The sequence below is a fragment of the Aethalodelphis obliquidens genome, unplaced genomic scaffold (assembly GCF_003676395.1).
Source record: "Aethalodelphis obliquidens isolate GAN/ISIS:26980383/991018 unplaced genomic scaffold, ASM367639v1 scaffold6, whole genome shotgun sequence".
NCBI classification, from domain to species: Eukaryota; Metazoa; Chordata; class Mammalia; order Artiodactyla; family Delphinidae; genus Aethalodelphis; species Aethalodelphis obliquidens.
The window spans coordinates 3105892-3126058 of record NW_020837950.1 but is presented as its reverse complement, the minus strand read 5'-3'; the positions used below and the strand labels follow the sequence as shown (position 1 = coordinate 3126058).

Genomic DNA, 20167 nt, shown 5'->3' with positions numbered 1-20167 from the left:
ACCACTTGATATAGAATTGCATCCTATCCCTCTTCATCACTTTGCTCGGGGTCCCCCTTTCCTGCTTACCCTACTTTATAATCCTTATCACTATCTGACATACTGTACATTTATATGTTTATTGTCTGTCTCCCTTTCATTAGAATGAAAGCTTCACGGGAGGAAGGACTTTGTTTTACTCATTGCTGAATCTACATAGTTTAGAAGAGTCCTTGGCACTTGGTAGGCCCTCCATAAGTATTTATAGAATAAATAAAGAAATGGGGTTCAGGAAAGATTTCAAAAGTTGACTATATCTCAACAGACTTTAGAAATACACAAGGGATTATCTATCCCCTTCAGATAAGGGAGGCTGAGAATAGCAATAGAGGAATGTTCAAAGGTTAGGGAGATTAAAACCACATGATTTGTTTAAATAGCATGAGATGGTGTGGCATTGGTGGTGTAAAAACACTTTGTGCTTCTATTAAGACCCACCTTTCCCTTGTAAGTGAGTTAATTGTTCACCACCATTCTGCCTTTCTCAATAAATTGGGAGCTCTCAAGGGCAGGCGCTGTGCTTTACTCATACTTTTATTTCCTAAGTTCTTAAACAGCAGATATTCAATAATTGTTAAATAAATGAAAAAATATGATGAAGCACTTAAAAAATGAACATAGTTTGACATACACAAATATGGAAAGGACCTCCAAGACACTGCTGAGAAAAAAAAAACAACCAAACCAACCAATCAAATAAACAAATCTACACAATTATACATACAATATTGTACCCCTTAAGACTCATTAATCTCAGGTTCTTTCATCAAAACAATACACGTGTAGCAAATATGTATAAAATTTCATAATGCTGCACATGAAACAGAAAAACAAGAGCTACTTCTGGAAAGGAGGGTAGTGGATGAGAAGGTCTTTGACTTTTTGACAAAGAGAATGCATTATTCATTTTTTAGTTTGGCTTTTGTTTGCTGTTAAAATTAATTTTTCAGGAAAGTGGGCATGAATTATGATTTCTTCTCTAATGAGAAACAGGGACTGATAAGGCGATTCTGGATCAAGTCTGATACAAGTAAAGAATAAAACAAGGCCTTCCGGAAGATTTTAAAAAAACAAAACGAGAAAGCAAGCATCACACGCAGAAAGTAACGACGGTGCACTCTCCAGCAAAAGCAATACAGGTTATCCGAAGGAACGTTGGGGGAGGGGAATCGTAGCTACGTAAGACGTCACGGGAGAAAGCCACGCTAAAAGGCAAGCGAGATCCCGTGGAGGCGGGGCCAACTACGGTGCGCAGGCGCAACCAGGCTCAGGTGGCCGCCGCCGCGGAAGCGAAGCCACCTAGAGACTCCGCGCTGCTTGGGTGCTGCTGCGCGTGCGCGGGCGCGGGCGGACCGGCGCCGGAGCCGTGTTCTTTGCCGCCTCCGCCGCCGGGGCCACCTACCCTGGATTTGAGTCTCGCGCCTTCTTCGTTCGCTCGCCGGCGGGTTCGCGCCCCTCTCGAGACCCCGGGCAGCGAGGCTGGGGAAGGGTTGGAGGGGGCTGTTGATCGCCGCCTTTAAGTTGTGCTCGGGGCGGCCATGTCGGCCGGCGAGGTCGAGCGCCTAGTGTCGGAGCTGAGCGGCGGGACCGGAGGGGATGAGGAGGAAGAGTGGCTCTATGGCGGTACGGAACTTCCTGTCCCTTCTTTCTCTCCCGGGTTCTCTCAGGCCTCCCTTCCCGGCCCGCAAACGGCCGGCGTCCTGGGGCCCTCTCGCCGCCGCCTGGGGCCTCTTGCATGGAGCCTCGTGCGGCCTGACTTAGGCCGAGCTCGGCGTGCGCGTCCCCCGCCCCCCTTGCCTCCTCCCGCCCAGCCCACGCCCCCAACACGCACCCACCAGGTGGCGGCTGGGATCCCGCTGGGCAGGGGGCTAGGGGCTGGGACCCCAGCCTCGCCGTCCACTCCGCCCGGGCTTCTTGGCCGCCTCGCCTCTGTGCGCTTTTCCTCTTGTTTTCTTATATCGATTCTAAGCTGTGTTGGTGTGTCTCTTCTTGCCCCTTGACTGTGGGATGCCCTTCCTGTCCCAGGAACAGTCATTCTGTAATAATAGCTAAATAAAGTTGATGCTGTAAAACTAACGTCTTGTTTCTTGATGGTCAGTTTGTATGGAATGCACCTGCAAGGGTACCTCCTTGTGTGAAAGTCGTGCTTTAAAAATAATTAATTAAAAGAGAGAGAGAAAGAAAGAGATGGAATACATTATGGCCCATAAAGAAAACCCCGAATGTCTCCTGTATTAAGGTGAAGTTTTTCTTTTTTAAGAGACTGCGTTTTAACCCACGTAGAAGTACCTCATGTCCCTTAGGCTTACGGTTTTCAGTATCACTTCGTGTATATCTTTTTCATAAAATAAGTTTACTGCATCTTTTACTTCCCCCTTGAAAGGGACATCTGGCTTTTAACTTCCATGAAGTCACAGTCCCTTCTTGTCTGTTGCCGGTACTAGATTTGAAAGTTAATGTTTGTTCTTTGCCTAAAATGCGTATTCTTGATTGTCTTTAGGATAGTTTAGTAAAAGTGCACGTTTGGGCACCACGCAGCTCCTTGATAATGTGACTTCGACAAACTTTGATTTTGATAAACTTGTAAAATACGTTGTCTTTGGCGGCAAGATTTAGCATTCGTAGTACTGTTTGAAATGTAAATGTATAGGGTTTCTTTTACAAAGGTCTAGAAATCTGTAATACTTCTTAAGTTTATTTTTGTAGAAGTAAAGTCTGATTTTTTTATTTCTTTATTTTTCATAAAAGACATATCTTGTTAAGTCATTATAAGGTGATCTAACTTTGGATGTGCTTATAGGCCCATGGGACGTGCATGTGCACAGTGATTTGGCAAAGGACCTAGGTTAGTGCTTGTGATGATCACTTCAGATTTTCATAATACTGGTTTCTTTAAGAGTGGTTTGTTTGTTAATTTTATTTATTTATTTATGTATTTTTTTTGGTAGATGAAAATGAAGTTGAAAGGCCAGAAGAAGAAAATGCCAGGTTAGTGAAATTTCTTGTTGATGCTTTTGCAGATTGTGTGGTACAGTGCTTCTGTCAGCAGATTGTCAGAATTATTTTGTTATAATCATTGGTTTGATTACATTTTGACAAAGATAGCAAGACACTGAGTCCTTTATAGTTTATTACTATTTCAGGACGTAGTCTTGTACCAATTCTGTTTATTTGCTAGTAGCCCAGGGGACAAAATGTTTTTGAAGTAAGGGTTTGGATATTTTTCACTATTAAGTAACTTTGTACTCTTAAATGAGCTCAATAATGGAGTATACAGTATAACCATCAGACTACTAAGAAAAAAAAGTTTTAACTTAAAAATTTTTTAAAAATAAAGAATTCCTTGGGTAACTACTTTTACAACTTAATATTTTTGATGGTGTAATGCATTGTGGTTATAATTTCAATGTTTCGTATTTATTTAAAATTCGAAGTGGAATTAATGAATTTGTTATAAGATTGATTGCCTTTGTTAGATTACTAGAAAGGTCTGAGTATCATTTACAGAACATATCAGGGAGCCAGAAACTTATTCTAAATTTCAGAATAGCTCATGGGTACAAGTACATGGATATGCTGACATCACTGACCAGATGCCTTAGTGTCTTATAGTGGGGGAGGCGTGATTACAAAAAGGACTTTTAAAGAATATTTGGGTTTAAAAAGAGGGGGAAATACGACTTCACACCCACTAGGATGGCTGTAACCAAAAAGACAGTTAACAGGTGCTTGTGAAGATACGGAGAAATTGGAACCCTTATACACTGATGGTAAGATTGTAAAATGGTGCAACTATTATGGAAAACAGTCTGATAGTTCCTCTAAAGGTTAAACGTAGAGCTACCATATATAGCAACATTATTCATAATAGCCAAAAAATGGAAATAACCCACGTGTCCATCAAATGGATAGATTTAGAAAAGTGGTATATCCATACAGTGAAATACTATTTGGCAGTAAAAAGAAATGAAGTACTGATAGTGTTACAACATGGATGAACCTTGAAAACATGCTAAATGAAAGAAGCCGGTCACAAAGAACTACATATTGTGTTTCTTATTATATTAGATGTACACAATAGGTACATCCAAAGAGACAGAAAGTAGTAGTTACCAGGACAGGGGAAAATGGAGAGTGACTACAAATATATAAGGTTTCTTTTTGGGGTGATGAAAATGTTCTGGAATTAGATAGATAGACGTACATACACTATTCTGTAAATATACTTAACCTTTCAGTTGTACACTTCAAATGAGTGGATTGTATGGTACAGGAATTGTATCTCAAAGCTGTTATTTTTTAAAAAGTTAATGGAGGGAAGAAGTGAGAAGTGGAAACAGCTCAGGGGGTGCTGAGATTATTGTTCCTTGCTTAAAAATACCCCTATAGGGCTTCCCTGGTGGCGCAGTGGTTGAGAGTCCGCCTGCCGATGCAGGGGACGCGGGTTCGTGCCCGGTCCGGGAAGATCCCACATGCCATGGAGCGGCTGGCCCGTGAGCCACGGCCGCTGAGCCTGCGCGTCCGGAGCCTGTGCTCCGCAATGGGAGATGCCACAACAGTGAGAGGCCCTTGTAGCACAAAACAAAAAAAAAAAACCCTTTGTTGGAAGTTTTTTTTGGTTTTATTTATTTATTTATTCATTTATTCATTGCTGTATCATCTGAAATCTTGTCAGTTAGGGTTTTTTGTTTTTGTCCGCCTTTGGTGGAATGCGGAACATCCCCCTGGGATCAAACCCCCGCCCCCTGCAGTGGAAGCTTGGAGTCTTAACCACTGGACCACTAGGGAAGCCCTTGTCATTTCGTTTTGAAATGGATATATCCAACCCAGTTCCTAACCCTACTCTTAGTTAACCACAGAGTTGGGATTTGTGTAGTTTAATAGTTATGAAAGTAATATTTCTTCATACCCTGATTTTTCAGTTGATCAAGAAATTAATGATAACAATCAGATACACATTTTTGTGAACTAATTTTTATTTTACTTTGTTAATATTCTTAGATATAATTCTTGAAGCTTATTTTCTGATTAAATATTCCTTGATTCCTCAATACACAGCTTGATTAAATTGATTGGAGAGGAACCCTTCTCCCTTCCCTATCACTGTCAAAATGTCTTTATATTCCTTATTAACATTTTATTTGGAAAGCTGTTAAGTTTATTTCATCCAAAGGAAAAGATCTACCCTTAAAATGTTATTTTTCTAGATAAAGCTTATAATTTTATCATGTTTCTAGTGTTTTAATGGTGAAAGAGAATTAAAACTTTCAAAAGTCTATTGGGGAAGAGAGCTCTGCCAAACTGTGTTCTACTATCCAGTGCAGTACCTACTTCGTTGCCCTAACTGAGCCGAGTCTTTGCTATTAGAGTTTTCCCCAGCTTCTTTGTGATTGGCCCATTGTCAAAACTGTTCTTAACCATTGCACTGTGCTGTCTCTGATTGTCTTGTTTTATTTCAAAGTTGTGGCTAAACATACTGTTTTGTGACATAAAGAACAAGCTCAACTTACATCTGAGAAATGTACTGAATAATTATAATTGCATTTTGGGGGGGGGAGGGTCAAGCATTAGAACTATGAAAATTTAACAGATAAGTTTTCAGGTTTTGTCCTTCATTTTGCTTTGTTTGGAGATTGTGTTACAGAATACCACTATAGAGATTAAATTAGTTTATATAGAAACTGCTTGACAAAAAGTGAAGTTTAGAGATTAGCAGAAACCCAGTGAAAACAGCTTTGAACTATATCAACATCTGGACATTTTCCCTAGAAATGCTACTAAATAATTGTCAGTTGCCTTGTATTTCAATTTCTTTATCTATAAAATGAGGTTAATGGTTAATTCCCACTTTCAAAATCATAATTATTAAAAATATAAGGAACCATTTGCACCGTGGTACTAGAAGTTTTATTTCATGGTTAATGGCCATATGCTTGAGTCTCTTGAGAATAAGTGTTTATTGTTATATGTCAATTTTGTTGTAACAGGGCAAATTCAAGTATTAACTGGCTTTAAAAAAGTAATTATTTTTTAATGCATCAAAATTAGGTCTGGAGCTCCTTAGTGTCAAATTGGAAGGCAGTCTTTACATGAAAGTAAACTTTTTTTTAAATCTTAAAATTTGTTTTTTATACAACAAAGGACATATATCTAATAAGACAGGTGAAACAGAAAACTAGGAAGAAGCATGTGTGTTAACTCAGTACTGAGTTAACGTCATCATACTGCACATCTGAGTTCCTTGGGCACCAGGGAAAAGAGGAAACTGTGTGTTACATAGCCCTTGGCAATTCCTAGAGTACCTTGAAGTTCATTGTAGTTTTAGGATAAATAAAATTGATTAAGTATGATGCATATTTTAAAAATGTAAAAACTCAAATTATACCCCACCGTCAAATTGCAAATTTGGCATCGTTAACAAATTGTGGAGGCAATTCCATTCTACTTCCAGTATTGAGTGTAAACGTTTTATGTAGGGCATTAGGAATAGCAGAATAGGACAGGCAGTTCTTTTTTCGTCTCTGGTGGAGACAGTAATTTCAGGAAACTATCAGACATAGATTAAAAATACTAGTATGCTCCGTCTGTACTTCAGAAAAATAATACCAGTTGTGTACTTATTTTTGTTGTTTGTAGTGCTAACCCTCCATCGGGAATTGAAGATGAAACTCCTGAAAATGGCGTACCTAAACCGGTAACATAAGGCTTTGAGATCTGGTTACTTATCTGTTTAAAATCTTTATCAATAGCTTCCCGTTCACTTAGGAAGAAAACCAGAATTTAACATGACTGCCAATATTTTGCATAATCGGGCCCCTTTTGTATCTCCTGTGTCATCTGGTGCCGTCAAAAAAGTGTAACCATGAGAAGAAATAGTGGGAGGAGAGTTCAGATGAAATGGGGCATGTGCAAAGGCTTGATGTTTGTTGCTACCAAGGAACCCAGTGGTCATAGGTCAATTCGATAGATCATAGTGAGCCTGGTTTTCAAAGCAGACATAGAGTTTTTCAACTCAAATTTGTCAAGTTTTTTAGCAAAAATTACTGTTTATATAAATGACAGTCTGACCTCATGCCTGTTAAAAGTGATATTTTGGGGGGTGAACAAATCATCGGTCCCATGAATATTTTAATGTTTTAATCTTGTAAAAAGAAGGAAATTCTTATTCTGCAAGCTTGAACTTGTATACAAAAAAGTATTTAGCCTTGGTGATCTACTTTTTAAATTTACTATTATGTGACTAAGCACAGAACAGCCTTTTAGAGCCAAAATAAAGCTTTCATAAATGTCCCTACTTTTACTCATAGAAACAAAGTATTCCCTCAATCATTTGCATGCAGGACCTTTTCTATGTGTACATGAATGTCAAGAATAAGTGAGCTGCTTTTTAACTATTTGATGCTTTTAACGGTGACACTGTGACCCTTAAAATTAGTTGTTTTCCTCTTACCTTCATGTTCTTTTTGCTAAGAATTCCTCAAATATTTTAAAAATATCTTCTAGGTATTTTAGTACATTGCCTTAGATCCTTTGTGCAAGAGGAGCAGTTATAAATAGTAGGAAAAAATACATGTGTTATTTACAAAAAGACAATGTTGAAAAAAAGGTTTACTTCACATTCTTATCCCTTTTTATCATTGCAAAACATCAAAGTTGTAAATGAGTTGAAGTAGGTAGTAGTACTATAACTTTTTCTCTAGAATTAGCTCAAAAAATGCAAAATGGTTACCTTTTCAGTTATTTATATCAGACGTTGAAATGGATTATTGAGTGTATTTTGTGGTTGTTTATGTTGATATAGAAAGTGACAGAGACTGAAGACGATAGTGATAGCGACAGTGATGATGATGAGGATGATGTTCATGTCACTATAGGAGACATTAAAACGGGAGCACCACAGTATGGGTAAGTTATTTTTAAGTAACAACTGTGTGCTTAAGTCAAAGGTGGTGTGTCTATATCAAACAATTGGTGGTTGATTCCAATGTTTTTACATTTTTTCATCTTACCATGATATGATTTCACGTGATGAGTTGCTAAGACAGTAAGTAAAAGCTGTTGACACAAGAAAAAAAATATTTGTATCTATCTTTGGTGATGGATGTTAACTAAACTTATTGTAATCATTTTGGCAGTTTATATATATATCAAATCATTATGTTTTTTACCTAAAATTAATACAGTGTTATATGTCAAGTATCAATACATCTCATGACTAAAAGGAATTTCACCATGAAAATATTTTTTTCTTAAACATAAAGTTAATTAGGTAAAGTTACATGGAAGCAGCAGTTTTTGATTCCTGAAATTGAAATGTTTTTACAAATGAATTGAGTGATACAGATTTTTTTTTTTTTTTTTTTGGGTGGTACGCAGGCCTCGCTGTTGTGGCCTCTCCCGTCGCGGAGCACAGGCTCCGGACGCGCAGGCTCAGCGGCCATGGCTCACGGGCCCAGCCGCTCCACGGCATGTGGTATCCTCCCAGACCGGGGCTCGAACCTGCGTCCCCTGCATCGGCAGGCGGACTCTCAACCACTGTACCACAAGGGAAGCCCCAGATTATTTTTTTTTAATTTATTTATTTGTTTATTTGGCTGCATTAGGTCTTAGTTGCGGCACGCGGGATCTTCTTTGAGGAGCATGGCCTCTTCGTTGCAGTACGCGGGCTTCTCTAGTTGCAGCATGCGGGCTTAGTAGCAGTGCGCGGGCTTAGTTGCCCTGTGGCATGTGGGATCTTAGTTCCCCTACCAGGGATACAACCTGCATCCCTTGCATTGGAAGGCAGATTCTTAACCACTGGACCACCAGGGAAGTCCCCAGATTCTTTAATTAGAATTAGAAAACCTTAATTTGCTGTTTACATCTATATTGTTCTTACATTTTATTACTTATCCAGACTTCAGTTTAGGTTTTTAATTTTTTTGTCCGATAAAAACAATATCAAAAGTATTTCTTTTTGCTTTTCATAGTGTATTTTTCAAGTGGTTAATTATCCTGTATGCTATTTATGCCAATAGGTTGTCTCAAAGTTTATAGTCTGTAAAGCTGGATCAAGTGAATGGCCTGTCATTGACTCCTTGAGCACATAAAGAATCTTACAGAAAGATTGGAAGGGAATAAAGTACATATTGTGATTTTGTTATGGTGGTAGAATATGAGTTGACGTTTTCTCTATCCTTTTCAGATTGGATGTATGATGTGGTACTAGTGCGTTGGGAATATAAAGTAAACTTTTCATTAATTGCACTATAGTTCATTAAGTAGCCTTATCTGAAACGGACCAATATATACATAAATCCTTTTGAATTTTTTATTTCTTCAGTAGAGAAATTTTTTCAAAAGTTATTTCAAGAAGCTTAAAGGTAATTCAGTTGTCATAATCAGTTTTGCATTATAATAATGACTGCTGATGTAATTTTAAGACCCTAGCAACTTTTTTAGGGAGCAGGTTTGAGAAGAGACTAAATTATTCAAGTTAGGATAACTCTTGATGTTCTCCTCATCCCCACTTAAAGTAAATAATTAGTGTTGAGCTATGATATTAGTAAGCCTTTATGCTAATAGGCCTTTATCTGTCTGCATTATGCAGAAGGAACACTTTAACATAATACTATAATAATCAATTGCATATTTAGTAAATACTTATATTTAATATAAAATTATTTGTATTTTCAAGTACAGAACAATTAAAGCAAATGGTGATTACTTTTTATTAATATGACCAATTTTGGGGTGGGACTTGCATGCAAATATTAAATACATATAGACTCCCATAGTACTTTATCTGAACTTTATTTCTTATAACAAAATTTCCGGTTTCATGGATTGAATTATGTTCGCACGTGTTTATTACCTTTAGATTCTAAATTCTTTGAGTGGTTTATGAATTTTCCTATTCCTTACATTGCCTTAAATATAGTAAGTAGTAAGTGTTTATTCACTAAATTGACTGCGTATTAAAAACACAATTGTCTTTGAACTTTTTTTTCTCAACATTGATTACGAAAATTTTCAAACACTCGAAGTTTAATGAACTGATGTGAACACCCATTTATTTACTCATCACCTGGATTATACAATTTACATTTTGCTGTGTTTGCTTTATCACCTATCTGTCTATCTACCTACCTGCCTATCTCCATGCCTCCACCCACTCATCAATCCATCTTTTTTATTTTGTATTTTTTTTAAAAAAAAATTATTTATTTATTTATTTAGTTGTGCTGGGTCTTAGTTGCGGCTTGCCGGCTTCTTAGTTGTGGCACATGGGCTCCTTAGTTGTGGGATACAACGACTTAGTTGCGGCTTGCATGTGGGATCTAGTTCCCTGACCAGGGATCGAACCAGGGAGCGTGGAGTCTTAACCACTGTGCCACCAGAGAAGTCCCCTTATTTTGTATTTTTTATGCATTTCAAAGTAAGTTACAGATCTTTCTGAAAAGTATAAAGCTTGTTTAACCTTAATATCTCAAGATATATCCATTGATAACTGAAAGAAAGCCAGGGAGAAAATAAAATTTGATGAATATTTACTTTGTGCACAGCATTTCAGAGGCAAATTTAAAGAGCAAATTGATTTCAAGGAACAATACTAAATTGGTTTATTATAAGCTGTTAGAAGGTAAAGACTAGAATTTCTTTTAGGTGACATACTTTTGTTACAGAGTTTATTGTATCTGTAAGTAAGGTATGTGGAAAATCAAATCTTAGGGTAGGAATAATTTACCTTGTATAGAGGAGTGGTTTCTTAGCTGTATCTTTGAAATTCAGCCTCTCATTCATTAACACTTTTCAAAGGCAGTTTGTGTGGCACTCTAATAATTGATGATGGGAATATCAACTGTCCTTATTTATCAAAAGTAGTGAGGGAGATAGACATGTGAGCAGATACTTTCCTTGCAGTGTAAGTGCTTGAATAGAAACATGTACAGGGTGATTGGAAAGCTTTGAGAGGACAGTTGCTAAAAGTGCATGTGTTGAAGAGAAGATCCTAGAGGAGGTAATATATGAATTTGAATAATTCTCGAGACAGAAGGAAGAGGACTGATGATTTTGGCAGAGGAAACTACTTAGATGTAGTGGAAGCATGACTTAGACGAACCACAAGACTGGAGGATAAGGTAGATGAGAGAGGATGCTTGAAGCCACAGAAGAGGGGAGTTAGGATGTTTTTGCTGTGCCATGATGGAACCCTTAAAGGTTTTTAGGCAGGTCACATTGTTTGAAAATATAACTCTAGCAGTAGTAGTTGAGATGGACTAGATAGAACTTAGTTAATAGATTTGAAGTAATCATCCAGGTGAGATGATAGTCGAAACTAAACCAGCAGCAGTAATATAGGGATAGATGGAAGAATTCAATATATTTGAGTGAATAATAAATGGAAATAACATGGGTAATGGGTTGGTTGTAGATGGAAAGGGAGACAAAGGATTCAGTGACTTGGAGCTTTCTAGAGTAGTTCAGTGTGTGTATATAACAGTGTATTACCGTATATGGGTAAGGTGGGAGGAGCAGGTTAAGATAAAATTTTTTGATACATTTATTTTTAAGTTTTTGTAGACATCCAAGTATATAGGATCTAGCCCCTAGAGAAGCCTGAGACCTCATGGTGGGTGCTATTGAATGGGGGTATCAGATTTACTTAAGCGCAGTTTTCCAGACAGCTAAGGTTCTTTACACACAATGAATGTGAAGGCTTGGAGGCATTAAAAAAGAAAAGTAATGTTTTAAAGGGCAGAATGGGGAAGGAAGGAAAGTAGCTGGGTGGGAAGCAAAGAAGTTCATTTAATGAACTATGGTAAGCCTTTTATAAATACTGTTTTGGTTTATCCTTTAGCAGTCTGTAAGAGGACCATTTGGAGACAGTCCTTGGTTTTTGTATATTGACTTTCGAACAGCTAGGACTTTTGTACATCATATATAGATACCTCAAAGTGCTTTGGCTGTGCTGAATTTAGCTTGTTGAAATGTAAGCATCATGCGGCAGGAACCATATTTGTCCAGCTCCTCATTCTCTCTCCTTGGCTTAGAACTATATGTGATGTATTGCTGGTGCTTAAGCACTTATTAGAGAATTAGTCAATGAGATGATTAAACCTTTCAAGTTGGTAATGATAGTACAACTTGACAGTGACAGTTTATTTTAGTCTCCTTCATACTTCTTGCATTTATAGTAGTGGATCTTTATACAACTATTTGAATATTTTATTGAATATCCTTATTTTTTTAAGCAGAATAACCTAGGTCTCATAAATTTAATACATTGGAGACAAAAGATGGAAATTGTTAGGCAGACCAGAAGCAGTGAGTTTTCACAAGTCCAGTTGAATGACTGGGAGGCCAGGAAGTGAAAACAAGGCATATAAACTATTCTTCCCTTCCCAGCCAAATTTCTCGAAAGTTTGTTAGAGTGGGATATTGAGTTAATCGCGGGTAGGTTTTTGAGATGGAAAATTAGTGAGACTTTTAAAAAATATTTTTTTTATCTTTTATTAAGCAAGTGACAGGCTTTTTAAATTAGTTTAAAACATTTTCTAAAGTGTTTGAGTTAGTGTCAGTCTATCTAGTTAATATGTGGGTATATAATTTATGTGTACATATTGAATATATTCTGCTTTTGTTTACTTTAAGCATCTCAGGATAATTTTTTTGATTTTGCTTTTAGGAGTTATGGTACAGCACCTGTAAATCTTAACATCAAGACAGGAGGAAGAGTTTATGGAACTACAGGTAAAATTTGTATTTGCAGTTGCATCAATAGAAAATAGGGCATATATCTGAATAGGTCATGAATAGATTTTAATAGCTATTACAGCTCAATTAAAAAGAGCAGTTTTTGACCATGTATCATAGAATGGGCACTTTTCTATAAATGGCTAGATAATGAATAGTTTAGGCTGTGTGGGTCACATAGGGTTCCTGTCATGTGTGTGGGGGGTTTTTTTGTTGTTGCCGTTGTTTTTTGGTTCTACAACCCTTTCTTACAGCTCACAGACTGTACAAAGACAATGATTTAAAACATGGAAATTAACTTCTTGGTACAGGAATCCCTTATTATAAACAAGAAGTCTCTAATCTCTCTATTTTATCTTATAGCTACACCATAAACTTTGACCTCACTTTTTATTTGTGGTAACCATTACTACTCTGTTTGGAATCTTGGCCATATTTAGTGCTAATAGTAGTAAAAAGGTGTCATTGTTTTCTGTTTGTCTCTGGTATCTCTCAGCTTCTTATTAATATAGTTCCTTCACCATTTTGTAATTTTCTAAAGTAGGAACGAAAGTCAAAGGAGTAGATCTTGATGCACCTGGAAGCATTAATGGAGTGCCCCTTTTGGAGGTAGATTTGGATTCTTTTGAAGATAAACCATGGCGTAAACCTGGTAAGATTATTGTGGATTGGTTTCAAAAGATTTTTAGTCTAAACTATTAGAAAAGTTTTTTTTCAGCATCAGTTTAGAATATTATTTTTTAAATGTAATTTTCATTATCTTAAGCACATGAGTAATAATGAACCTGTATTATTAAATCTTACAGGTGGCCTAGCATTGTATAAAAGTAGACTTGCATATTGTTTTATTATAATGCCAATTCCTTTTTTTTAACATCTTTATTGGAGTATAATTGCTTTGCGATGGTGTGTTTCTGCTTTATAACAAAGTGAATCAGTTATACATATGTCCCCATATCTCTTCCCTCTTGCGTCTCCCTCCCTCTCACCCTCCCTATCCCACCCCTCTAGGTGGTCACAAAGCACAAGCTGATCTCCCTGTGCTATGCGGCTGCTTCGCACTAGCTAGTTATGTTACGTTTGGTAGTGTATATATGTCCATGCCACTCTCTCACTTTGTCCCAGCTTACCCTATAATGCCATTTCTAAAGGGAGTAATTTTGATCAAAAATTTGTATAGTCCTGTTGCTTTATGGTAGTAATTGGGAGAATTGGTAAAATTAGATGAGACTAATAGAACTCTAAATTTATTTTTACAGTTTATTATATTTTATGTGCTGCATAAAAATAGAATTGAAATATTCGTACACTAAAAGTGTGTTTTATCTTTAGGTGCTGATCTTTCTGATTATTTTAATTATGGGTTTAATGAAGATACCTGGAAAGCTTACTGTGAAAAACAAAAGAGGATACGAATGGGACTGGAAGTTATACCAGTTACCTCTACTACAAATAAAATTACGGTAATTAGTAAATATTCCACAATACCCCAGCCTTTTCTACCATCCCAGTTTTGCTCCCTAAATACATCAGTTTTTCCCTATAAAGGTGGTTAAATGCTATATGATAGTTTAAAAATTCCATTTTACCTTGTTTGTTTTTTTCCCCTTCCTTCCCTTTCACAGTTTCATATTAATGATTATCTGATGTTTTTAGTTTCAATTCACAGACTAGCCACAGCTGGTTTGTCTTTATGTGGCCTATCAATTAAAAATTATGTGGTATCTTAATGGGGAATATGTTATTTAACTTAGGCCGAAGACTGTACTATGGAAGTTACACCAGGTGCAGAGATCCAAGATGGCAGATTCAATCTTTTTAAGGTGAATTTTAGTAAATTATCCTTGGTTGCTCTCATTTTTTGTTCTTGAGTCTGCTCCCATACCACTACTCGAGGGACAAGATTAAAGTGGAAATAGCTACCTTTTTTCCAAACCTTCAGCTTCCTGGTGACTTACAAATTTGCTGATTGTTGTTTTATCTCCACTTTTGCAAGCATGTGAATTATAGCCTATTATACTAACAAATGCAAAGTAAAACTATTCTTGCTATATGTTGTGATTTTATTTTGAGTCAAGTGTGTGTTTGCTTGTAGGATATAAAAGTTCATGCCAACAGGCTAAGCACTCATTGTAGATCCCGCTATAATCTTTATCAGAATTGGAGGCTTATTTGTCCTAATTTTCTGTTAAAAAATGGTAAGGTAGATGACATACTGCTTATTATCTGTATGAGACTGAAATCATTGGTGTAATGTCTTCTGCAGTTTAAGATGGCTCAGGAATCTTAGGTGTTCTTTGCCAGTTGCCAAGAAAGACTCAACAAAATTAGGATAAAGTCATTGATTTTTTAAATTAATATTAAAAGGAGCAGGTTTAATGAGGGACTTGCAGGTTGATACTACTTGAGTATCAAGTCTGACTTCTGGCTTCTCCATTCCATAGGATCAGTCCCAAGAATAATAATATATTTTCATACTTGTGTGATACACAGCAACCTACAAACTTTTTTCAAAATCTGATTGTAAACTCTTCTTCCTTTACCTTAATTCTTAATTCTTGATTCTTGTATTGAGTGACACTGGGATGAAGACTGGGAGTGACTTTTAGATTGGGTTATATACCCAGGGAACTTTTGTGGGCAGGAACTTCTCTGTGTCCCGTTTGGGGCTACAGCCCAGTCCACCAAAATACTGCCTTATGCAATGCATGTGCTATATCCGCAGATGTAGCCGCTCTGCTGGACACAGTTCTGTATAGAGAATTTAATTTTAATTTACATCCTACTTTGGGTAAGTATTTGGTTCTTGTTCTGCTGTAAATATTTTGAAAGTGTGTGATGATGTCTATCTTATTTTAAATGGTCATCAAGTTCTTTTTGGTGATATCTACTTATTGAGACATTGAATATATTGTTTTTCATGATTGCAATGAATAGTTAGAAAAGTTATCTTGATGAGGAAGTAGTTTGTTTGCAATGGTGCTTTTAATTTTCTTCTAACAGAAATGAGAACTGCCTTTTTAAACTGCCAGCTTCTCTATACTTTGTCTTTTTGCAGTAAACTTCTAAAACTAAAGGATAAAAAGAAACTCTTAGGGTCTGGTCTCTTATTGAAGGTAGCCACTGTGAATAAGTTATATACATACAGTCTACTGAAAAATTATTTTGAAGTTTCTTTTGATCATGTGAGAGGAGGTCATTGTTCAATTCTGATTTATTTAATTCTGAATGAATAAGGACTTGAATTTAACAGGTATAGTCAAATTAGTTAAGAAATCAGCTTCATTGGATCAGAGAGTTATTTCTGGAGAAGAACAGAAGACTTGGCTTTGTAGAGTGTGGTTTAATTTTAGAAAGCCTAGAAACCAGAAAGATGAATTGGAGGAATTACTCCCTGTTAATGATCAGGAGAGTGACTTATAGTAACAGTATTCTGGCAGCAGTGTATGGTGTGGTTGGATGAAGTCCAAGCTCTTGTCCACTTATCTACCATTTGAACTATAATTATTAGGATTGGTGAGAAAGAGATAGAAGGAAAAAAGCTTGCCCAGCTTTCTTGATGTATCTGAGTACCTTCAGTGTGCCCAGCACTGTGCTAGATGCTACAGTAAAAGAGGGTCTTTGTATTCAAGGAGCTCATGGTCTGAATGATGTGTACATGTGAACTAATAACCATGATGTATTGTGACAAGTGTTATGTTGGTGTATTGACAAAATGCAGTAGAAAGTTCAGAGGAGAGATTGGGTTATCCTGCATTGCAGAGTCTAGAAGGATTCAAATGGGATGTGATAAGTGAAAAATGAGTGAGTTTTCATTAGTAGGAGACAGGGGAGTATAGAACACTGTAGGCAGAGAGCAATGTGAACAAAACCAGATAGCATTAAAGGAGAGTTGGGGTAGATGAGACATAGAGGAGAGAAGCCTGGAAATGGTAGAAATGATGAGAAAGATCTTAATCTAAAACTAGCTTGCAGACATATGTATGGGCAGTAGGAAGCCATTTGAAAGTTCTTGGGTAGGAGAATAGTATGAGCAAATCTGGTTTTTAGAAAAAGAACTGGTACCAGGGTAAGCTATAGAATGTAAGAGGGAAAAAGGGAGACAGAGACTAGATAGGGAGCTGTTGGAGTACTATCGGTACGAAATGAAGAAAGACCCAGACTGATACTGGTGGATGGACAAAGGAACAAATTTAAGAATCAAAATTTTAAGTTATTTTCATATCTACTACAAAGATATTTTTTCATCCTTAGTCAAGTGAGAGGCACCTCATCAGCATCTTTAAAATAATTTTTTTTTTTACTTTTTATTAAGTAAATTTTCAAGCATTCTAACAGGTAGAATAGTACAGGTGAACTGCCATGTGTTTATTATGGAAGTGTCTCAAGTGACTTATCAACATTTTAACATTCTTAAAGTCTTTTTATATACTTTAATATAAAAGATTTTTTATATATTTTTTAGCAAAATGAAAGATGAAATTTAATAAGTGTAAAAATAAAATCACTCAATTGGGTACAAAAGCAGTTGTATAACTACATAATTTGGGGTGAGGGCAAGAGAGGAGTGACTAGTGAGAATGGGTGCACACCTGCCTAGATGTTTTTTTCCTCTGTGGAAGCATGTATGAGTTTTGTCACTAGTGTTGTGAATTTCATAAGCATGTGTCTTGGTCTGTTATCAGTCATTGTACCAAGCTTTCATTTGTACCTTTTTAACCTGAAAGTACATATCCTTCATTTCTGGGATATTTTCTTACTTTGTTATTATTATTATTTTTTTACTTTTTCTCCGCTTTCATCTGCCTTTTGGACCTCTTATTCAAAAATTAGACCTCCTTATGCTGGTTCCTTTAATTTTCTTAGTTTTTCTCTTTTCCTTTCTCTTTGTTTTCCATTATCTGGGAGATTTCTTCAGCCTTAGAATGCTTCTGTTCACTTTTTCATTTCTGCTATTGTATTTTTGAATATCCGAGAAGATTTTCCTTCAGTATTTAACTTTAGCCTATTTGTATTCATGCATGCAGTAATGCAGTATTTTTTCCTCCCTCTGTCTTTCAAAAGATCTTAATGTTAGATTGTTTCTGTTAGGTTTTCTTTTTGTGCATGGTCTGTTTTCTACAAGTTCATCTTTAAGTTTGTTGTTTTTGGCTTCTGACTTTGACTTTTCTCAAGTATTTGTTGGTCCTTGCCCATTATTAACTGGGCCACTGAAAAGGTGATCGGAAGCTCTGTGCATGTGGGTAGACTTGTTGACTGTAGGGCTAAGTTTTTCTCACAGTCTCCAATGTCAGTATCTTTATCTTTGTTTTACTTTTTGTTTTTTCTTTTTGTGATAATCTGAGTTTTCAGAGAAGACATTCTAGTATCCTGCCTAGAGGGTTTATATTTATATTTGGCTGCTTGAAATGTTCTGGGAGTTAAGAGTTGTCAATTCCTGAATCTTTGTGGGTCTTGCTGTGAAAATCAATATGTCTTTGCTTTCTCATTGCTGACTTAGGATTCAGATTCTTTGGTCTGCTCAGTTACTATTTTTTCGTCTGCTTTCAGAGTCCTAACTTTTGTTGCCTTCCCAGTCTTTTTGTTCTTGTGGGTTGAAACAAAATTGTAATAAATAATTTATGTGATTTTCTATTTTTTCTTTTTTCATCTTAACATGTAAATGTTTTCCTAGGTTATTAAAGTTTTTTGATAAATAACACTTTATAAATAGTTGCATAATCCATTATTTGGGTGTTTCACAGTAATTTCTTTTTAGATATTATTTTGTAGTATTAAACTTTTATAAATAATGCTGTGAAGGGCAGTTGAAGGAAATTTTACAAAATAATTAAGTTTCAGCAAATTTGAGTAAAAATATGATAATTTGTTTTTATAAAATAAATCATAATGTCTTACAGTCATTTCTTAAAATATTAGATCATGTGGAAAAAATAATCTCATTATGTTGTGATTAAACAAGTTTTGAGCCTGTAATGCTGAGTGCAACATCTGAAGACAAAGTGATAATGATAATGCAGGTTGATTAGGAGGGTTGCTAAAATGGTGAAGATTTTCAGAATTGTTTACTATAATGAGTATATTATGAAGAAATTAACAAGAAAGGAAAACTAAGTTAGGAAACACAAGCAAGTTTTACATATTTGAAAATGTATCTTGTCTTCCTGATACCTTTTCTCACTTTTTCCCCTATTGTAAATACTCTTTAATTTATAATCTCTTGCCCCTCTTTCTACCTCTTTCCAACCCTTCTCCCTTCCTCCTTCCCAATTTTTATTATTTATTTGTTTACTTACGTGTTTGTTTATTTTTAAGATTTAACATATTATTTTATCTTTATTACTTTCTTTAACTTGCCTTTCCAGAGATATTCATCTTTATGCAGTTTTTGACAGAATAACATTAATACCCCACGTTTAAAGTGATTTCCCATTATCTCACCTGGTCATCACAAGAGCTTGATGAGATAGACTGAGGAGTTGTTACTGGTATTTGATAATAGGGGTAGAAGGATTAAAGACTTTCTCAAAGCCTCAAGAGCAGAGACTAGAATCCAGGCCTTCTGGTGCCCAGTAGAGCTCCCTTTCTGTGAGACTAGATTTGCTGCTCTGCTCCAGTACTAGGGTTCCAGTTGCTCTCCAGATCCCAACTTTTAATTGAGTATTGTCTATGCCAGGAAGTGTCTTAGACTTGGGGGGAGAGGGGAGGTAAGAATTATAGACATAGACTTTGTGGTCTTAAGAGTTTATCTGACTTAATGGGAAAGATAGGTGGTAATTAGATTATCATGCCAAAAATTATATAAACTCCATGTTCTATGAAAGACTTTAAAGAAGTGACATTTAAAGCTGAATCCCAAAGCCAATCAAATAGCAAATATATTTGAGCACTCATTACATGCCAGGCAGTGTATTTAGGCACTTAGGATACAGATTTGAACTGGATGCCATCCATGTCTTCAGAGATCCTATGTTATAGTGGCAGCAGGCAGACAATAAACATAAAATAAGTAAGAGGACTTAAGATAATGTGAGAAATTCTATGAATAAAATGCAAAATGTTATGATAGAGATAATATGATAGAGGTTGGGATTGGCCACTTCAAGGAGACATCTGAACAATACTTGAGCCATGATGATCTTTTAAAGCAGAATGAACATCTAGTGCAAAAACCCTCATAAAGGAGGAATTTATCTGTTAAAAAGAACAAGAAGAAAGGCCATTGTGACTGGGCGTAGTTAAGATAAGTTGGGGAGGAATAGAGGAAAACAAAGTTGGAGAGGTAGGCAGGGCCCATACCATAAATCCTTGTAGGCCATGATAAGTTTAGGTTTTATTCTGTTTGCATCGGAAAGTTATTGGAGAATTTTTTTTTTTTTTTTTTTTTTTTTTT

General features: G+C 36.3%; 1 protein-coding gene across 14 annotated transcripts in view; it reads left to right on the top strand.

Annotated features, from left to right (window-relative positions):
- The first annotated feature begins 1368 nt into the window (after positions 1-1368).
- The window catches only part of FIP1L1 (factor interacting with PAPOLA and CPSF1), a 65779-nt gene continuing 46980 nt past the window's right edge, over positions 1369-20167 (top strand). For 3 of the 14 annotated variants that reach the window (XM_027102948.1, XM_027102940.1, XM_027102938.1), the window contains exons 1-9: positions 1370-1662; positions 2840-2884; positions 2988-3027; positions 6676-6733; positions 7841-7944; positions 12707-12771; positions 13316-13426; positions 14107-14237; positions 14529-14597. In XM_027102948.1, coding sequence (XP_026958749.1) covers positions 1578-1662; positions 2840-2884; positions 2988-3027; positions 6676-6733; positions 7841-7944; positions 12707-12771; positions 13316-13426; positions 14107-14237; positions 14529-14597 — 708 coding nt within the window. In that variant the 5' untranslated portion in view covers positions 1370-1577. Of the gene's footprint in view, positions 1663-2839; positions 2885-2987; positions 3028-6675; positions 6734-7840; positions 7945-12706; positions 12772-13315; positions 13427-14106; positions 14238-14528; positions 14598-20167 lie in introns of all 14 variants that reach the window. The other 11 variants (XM_027102950.1, XM_027102946.1, XM_027102945.1 and 8 more) reach the window with 8 other exon arrangements.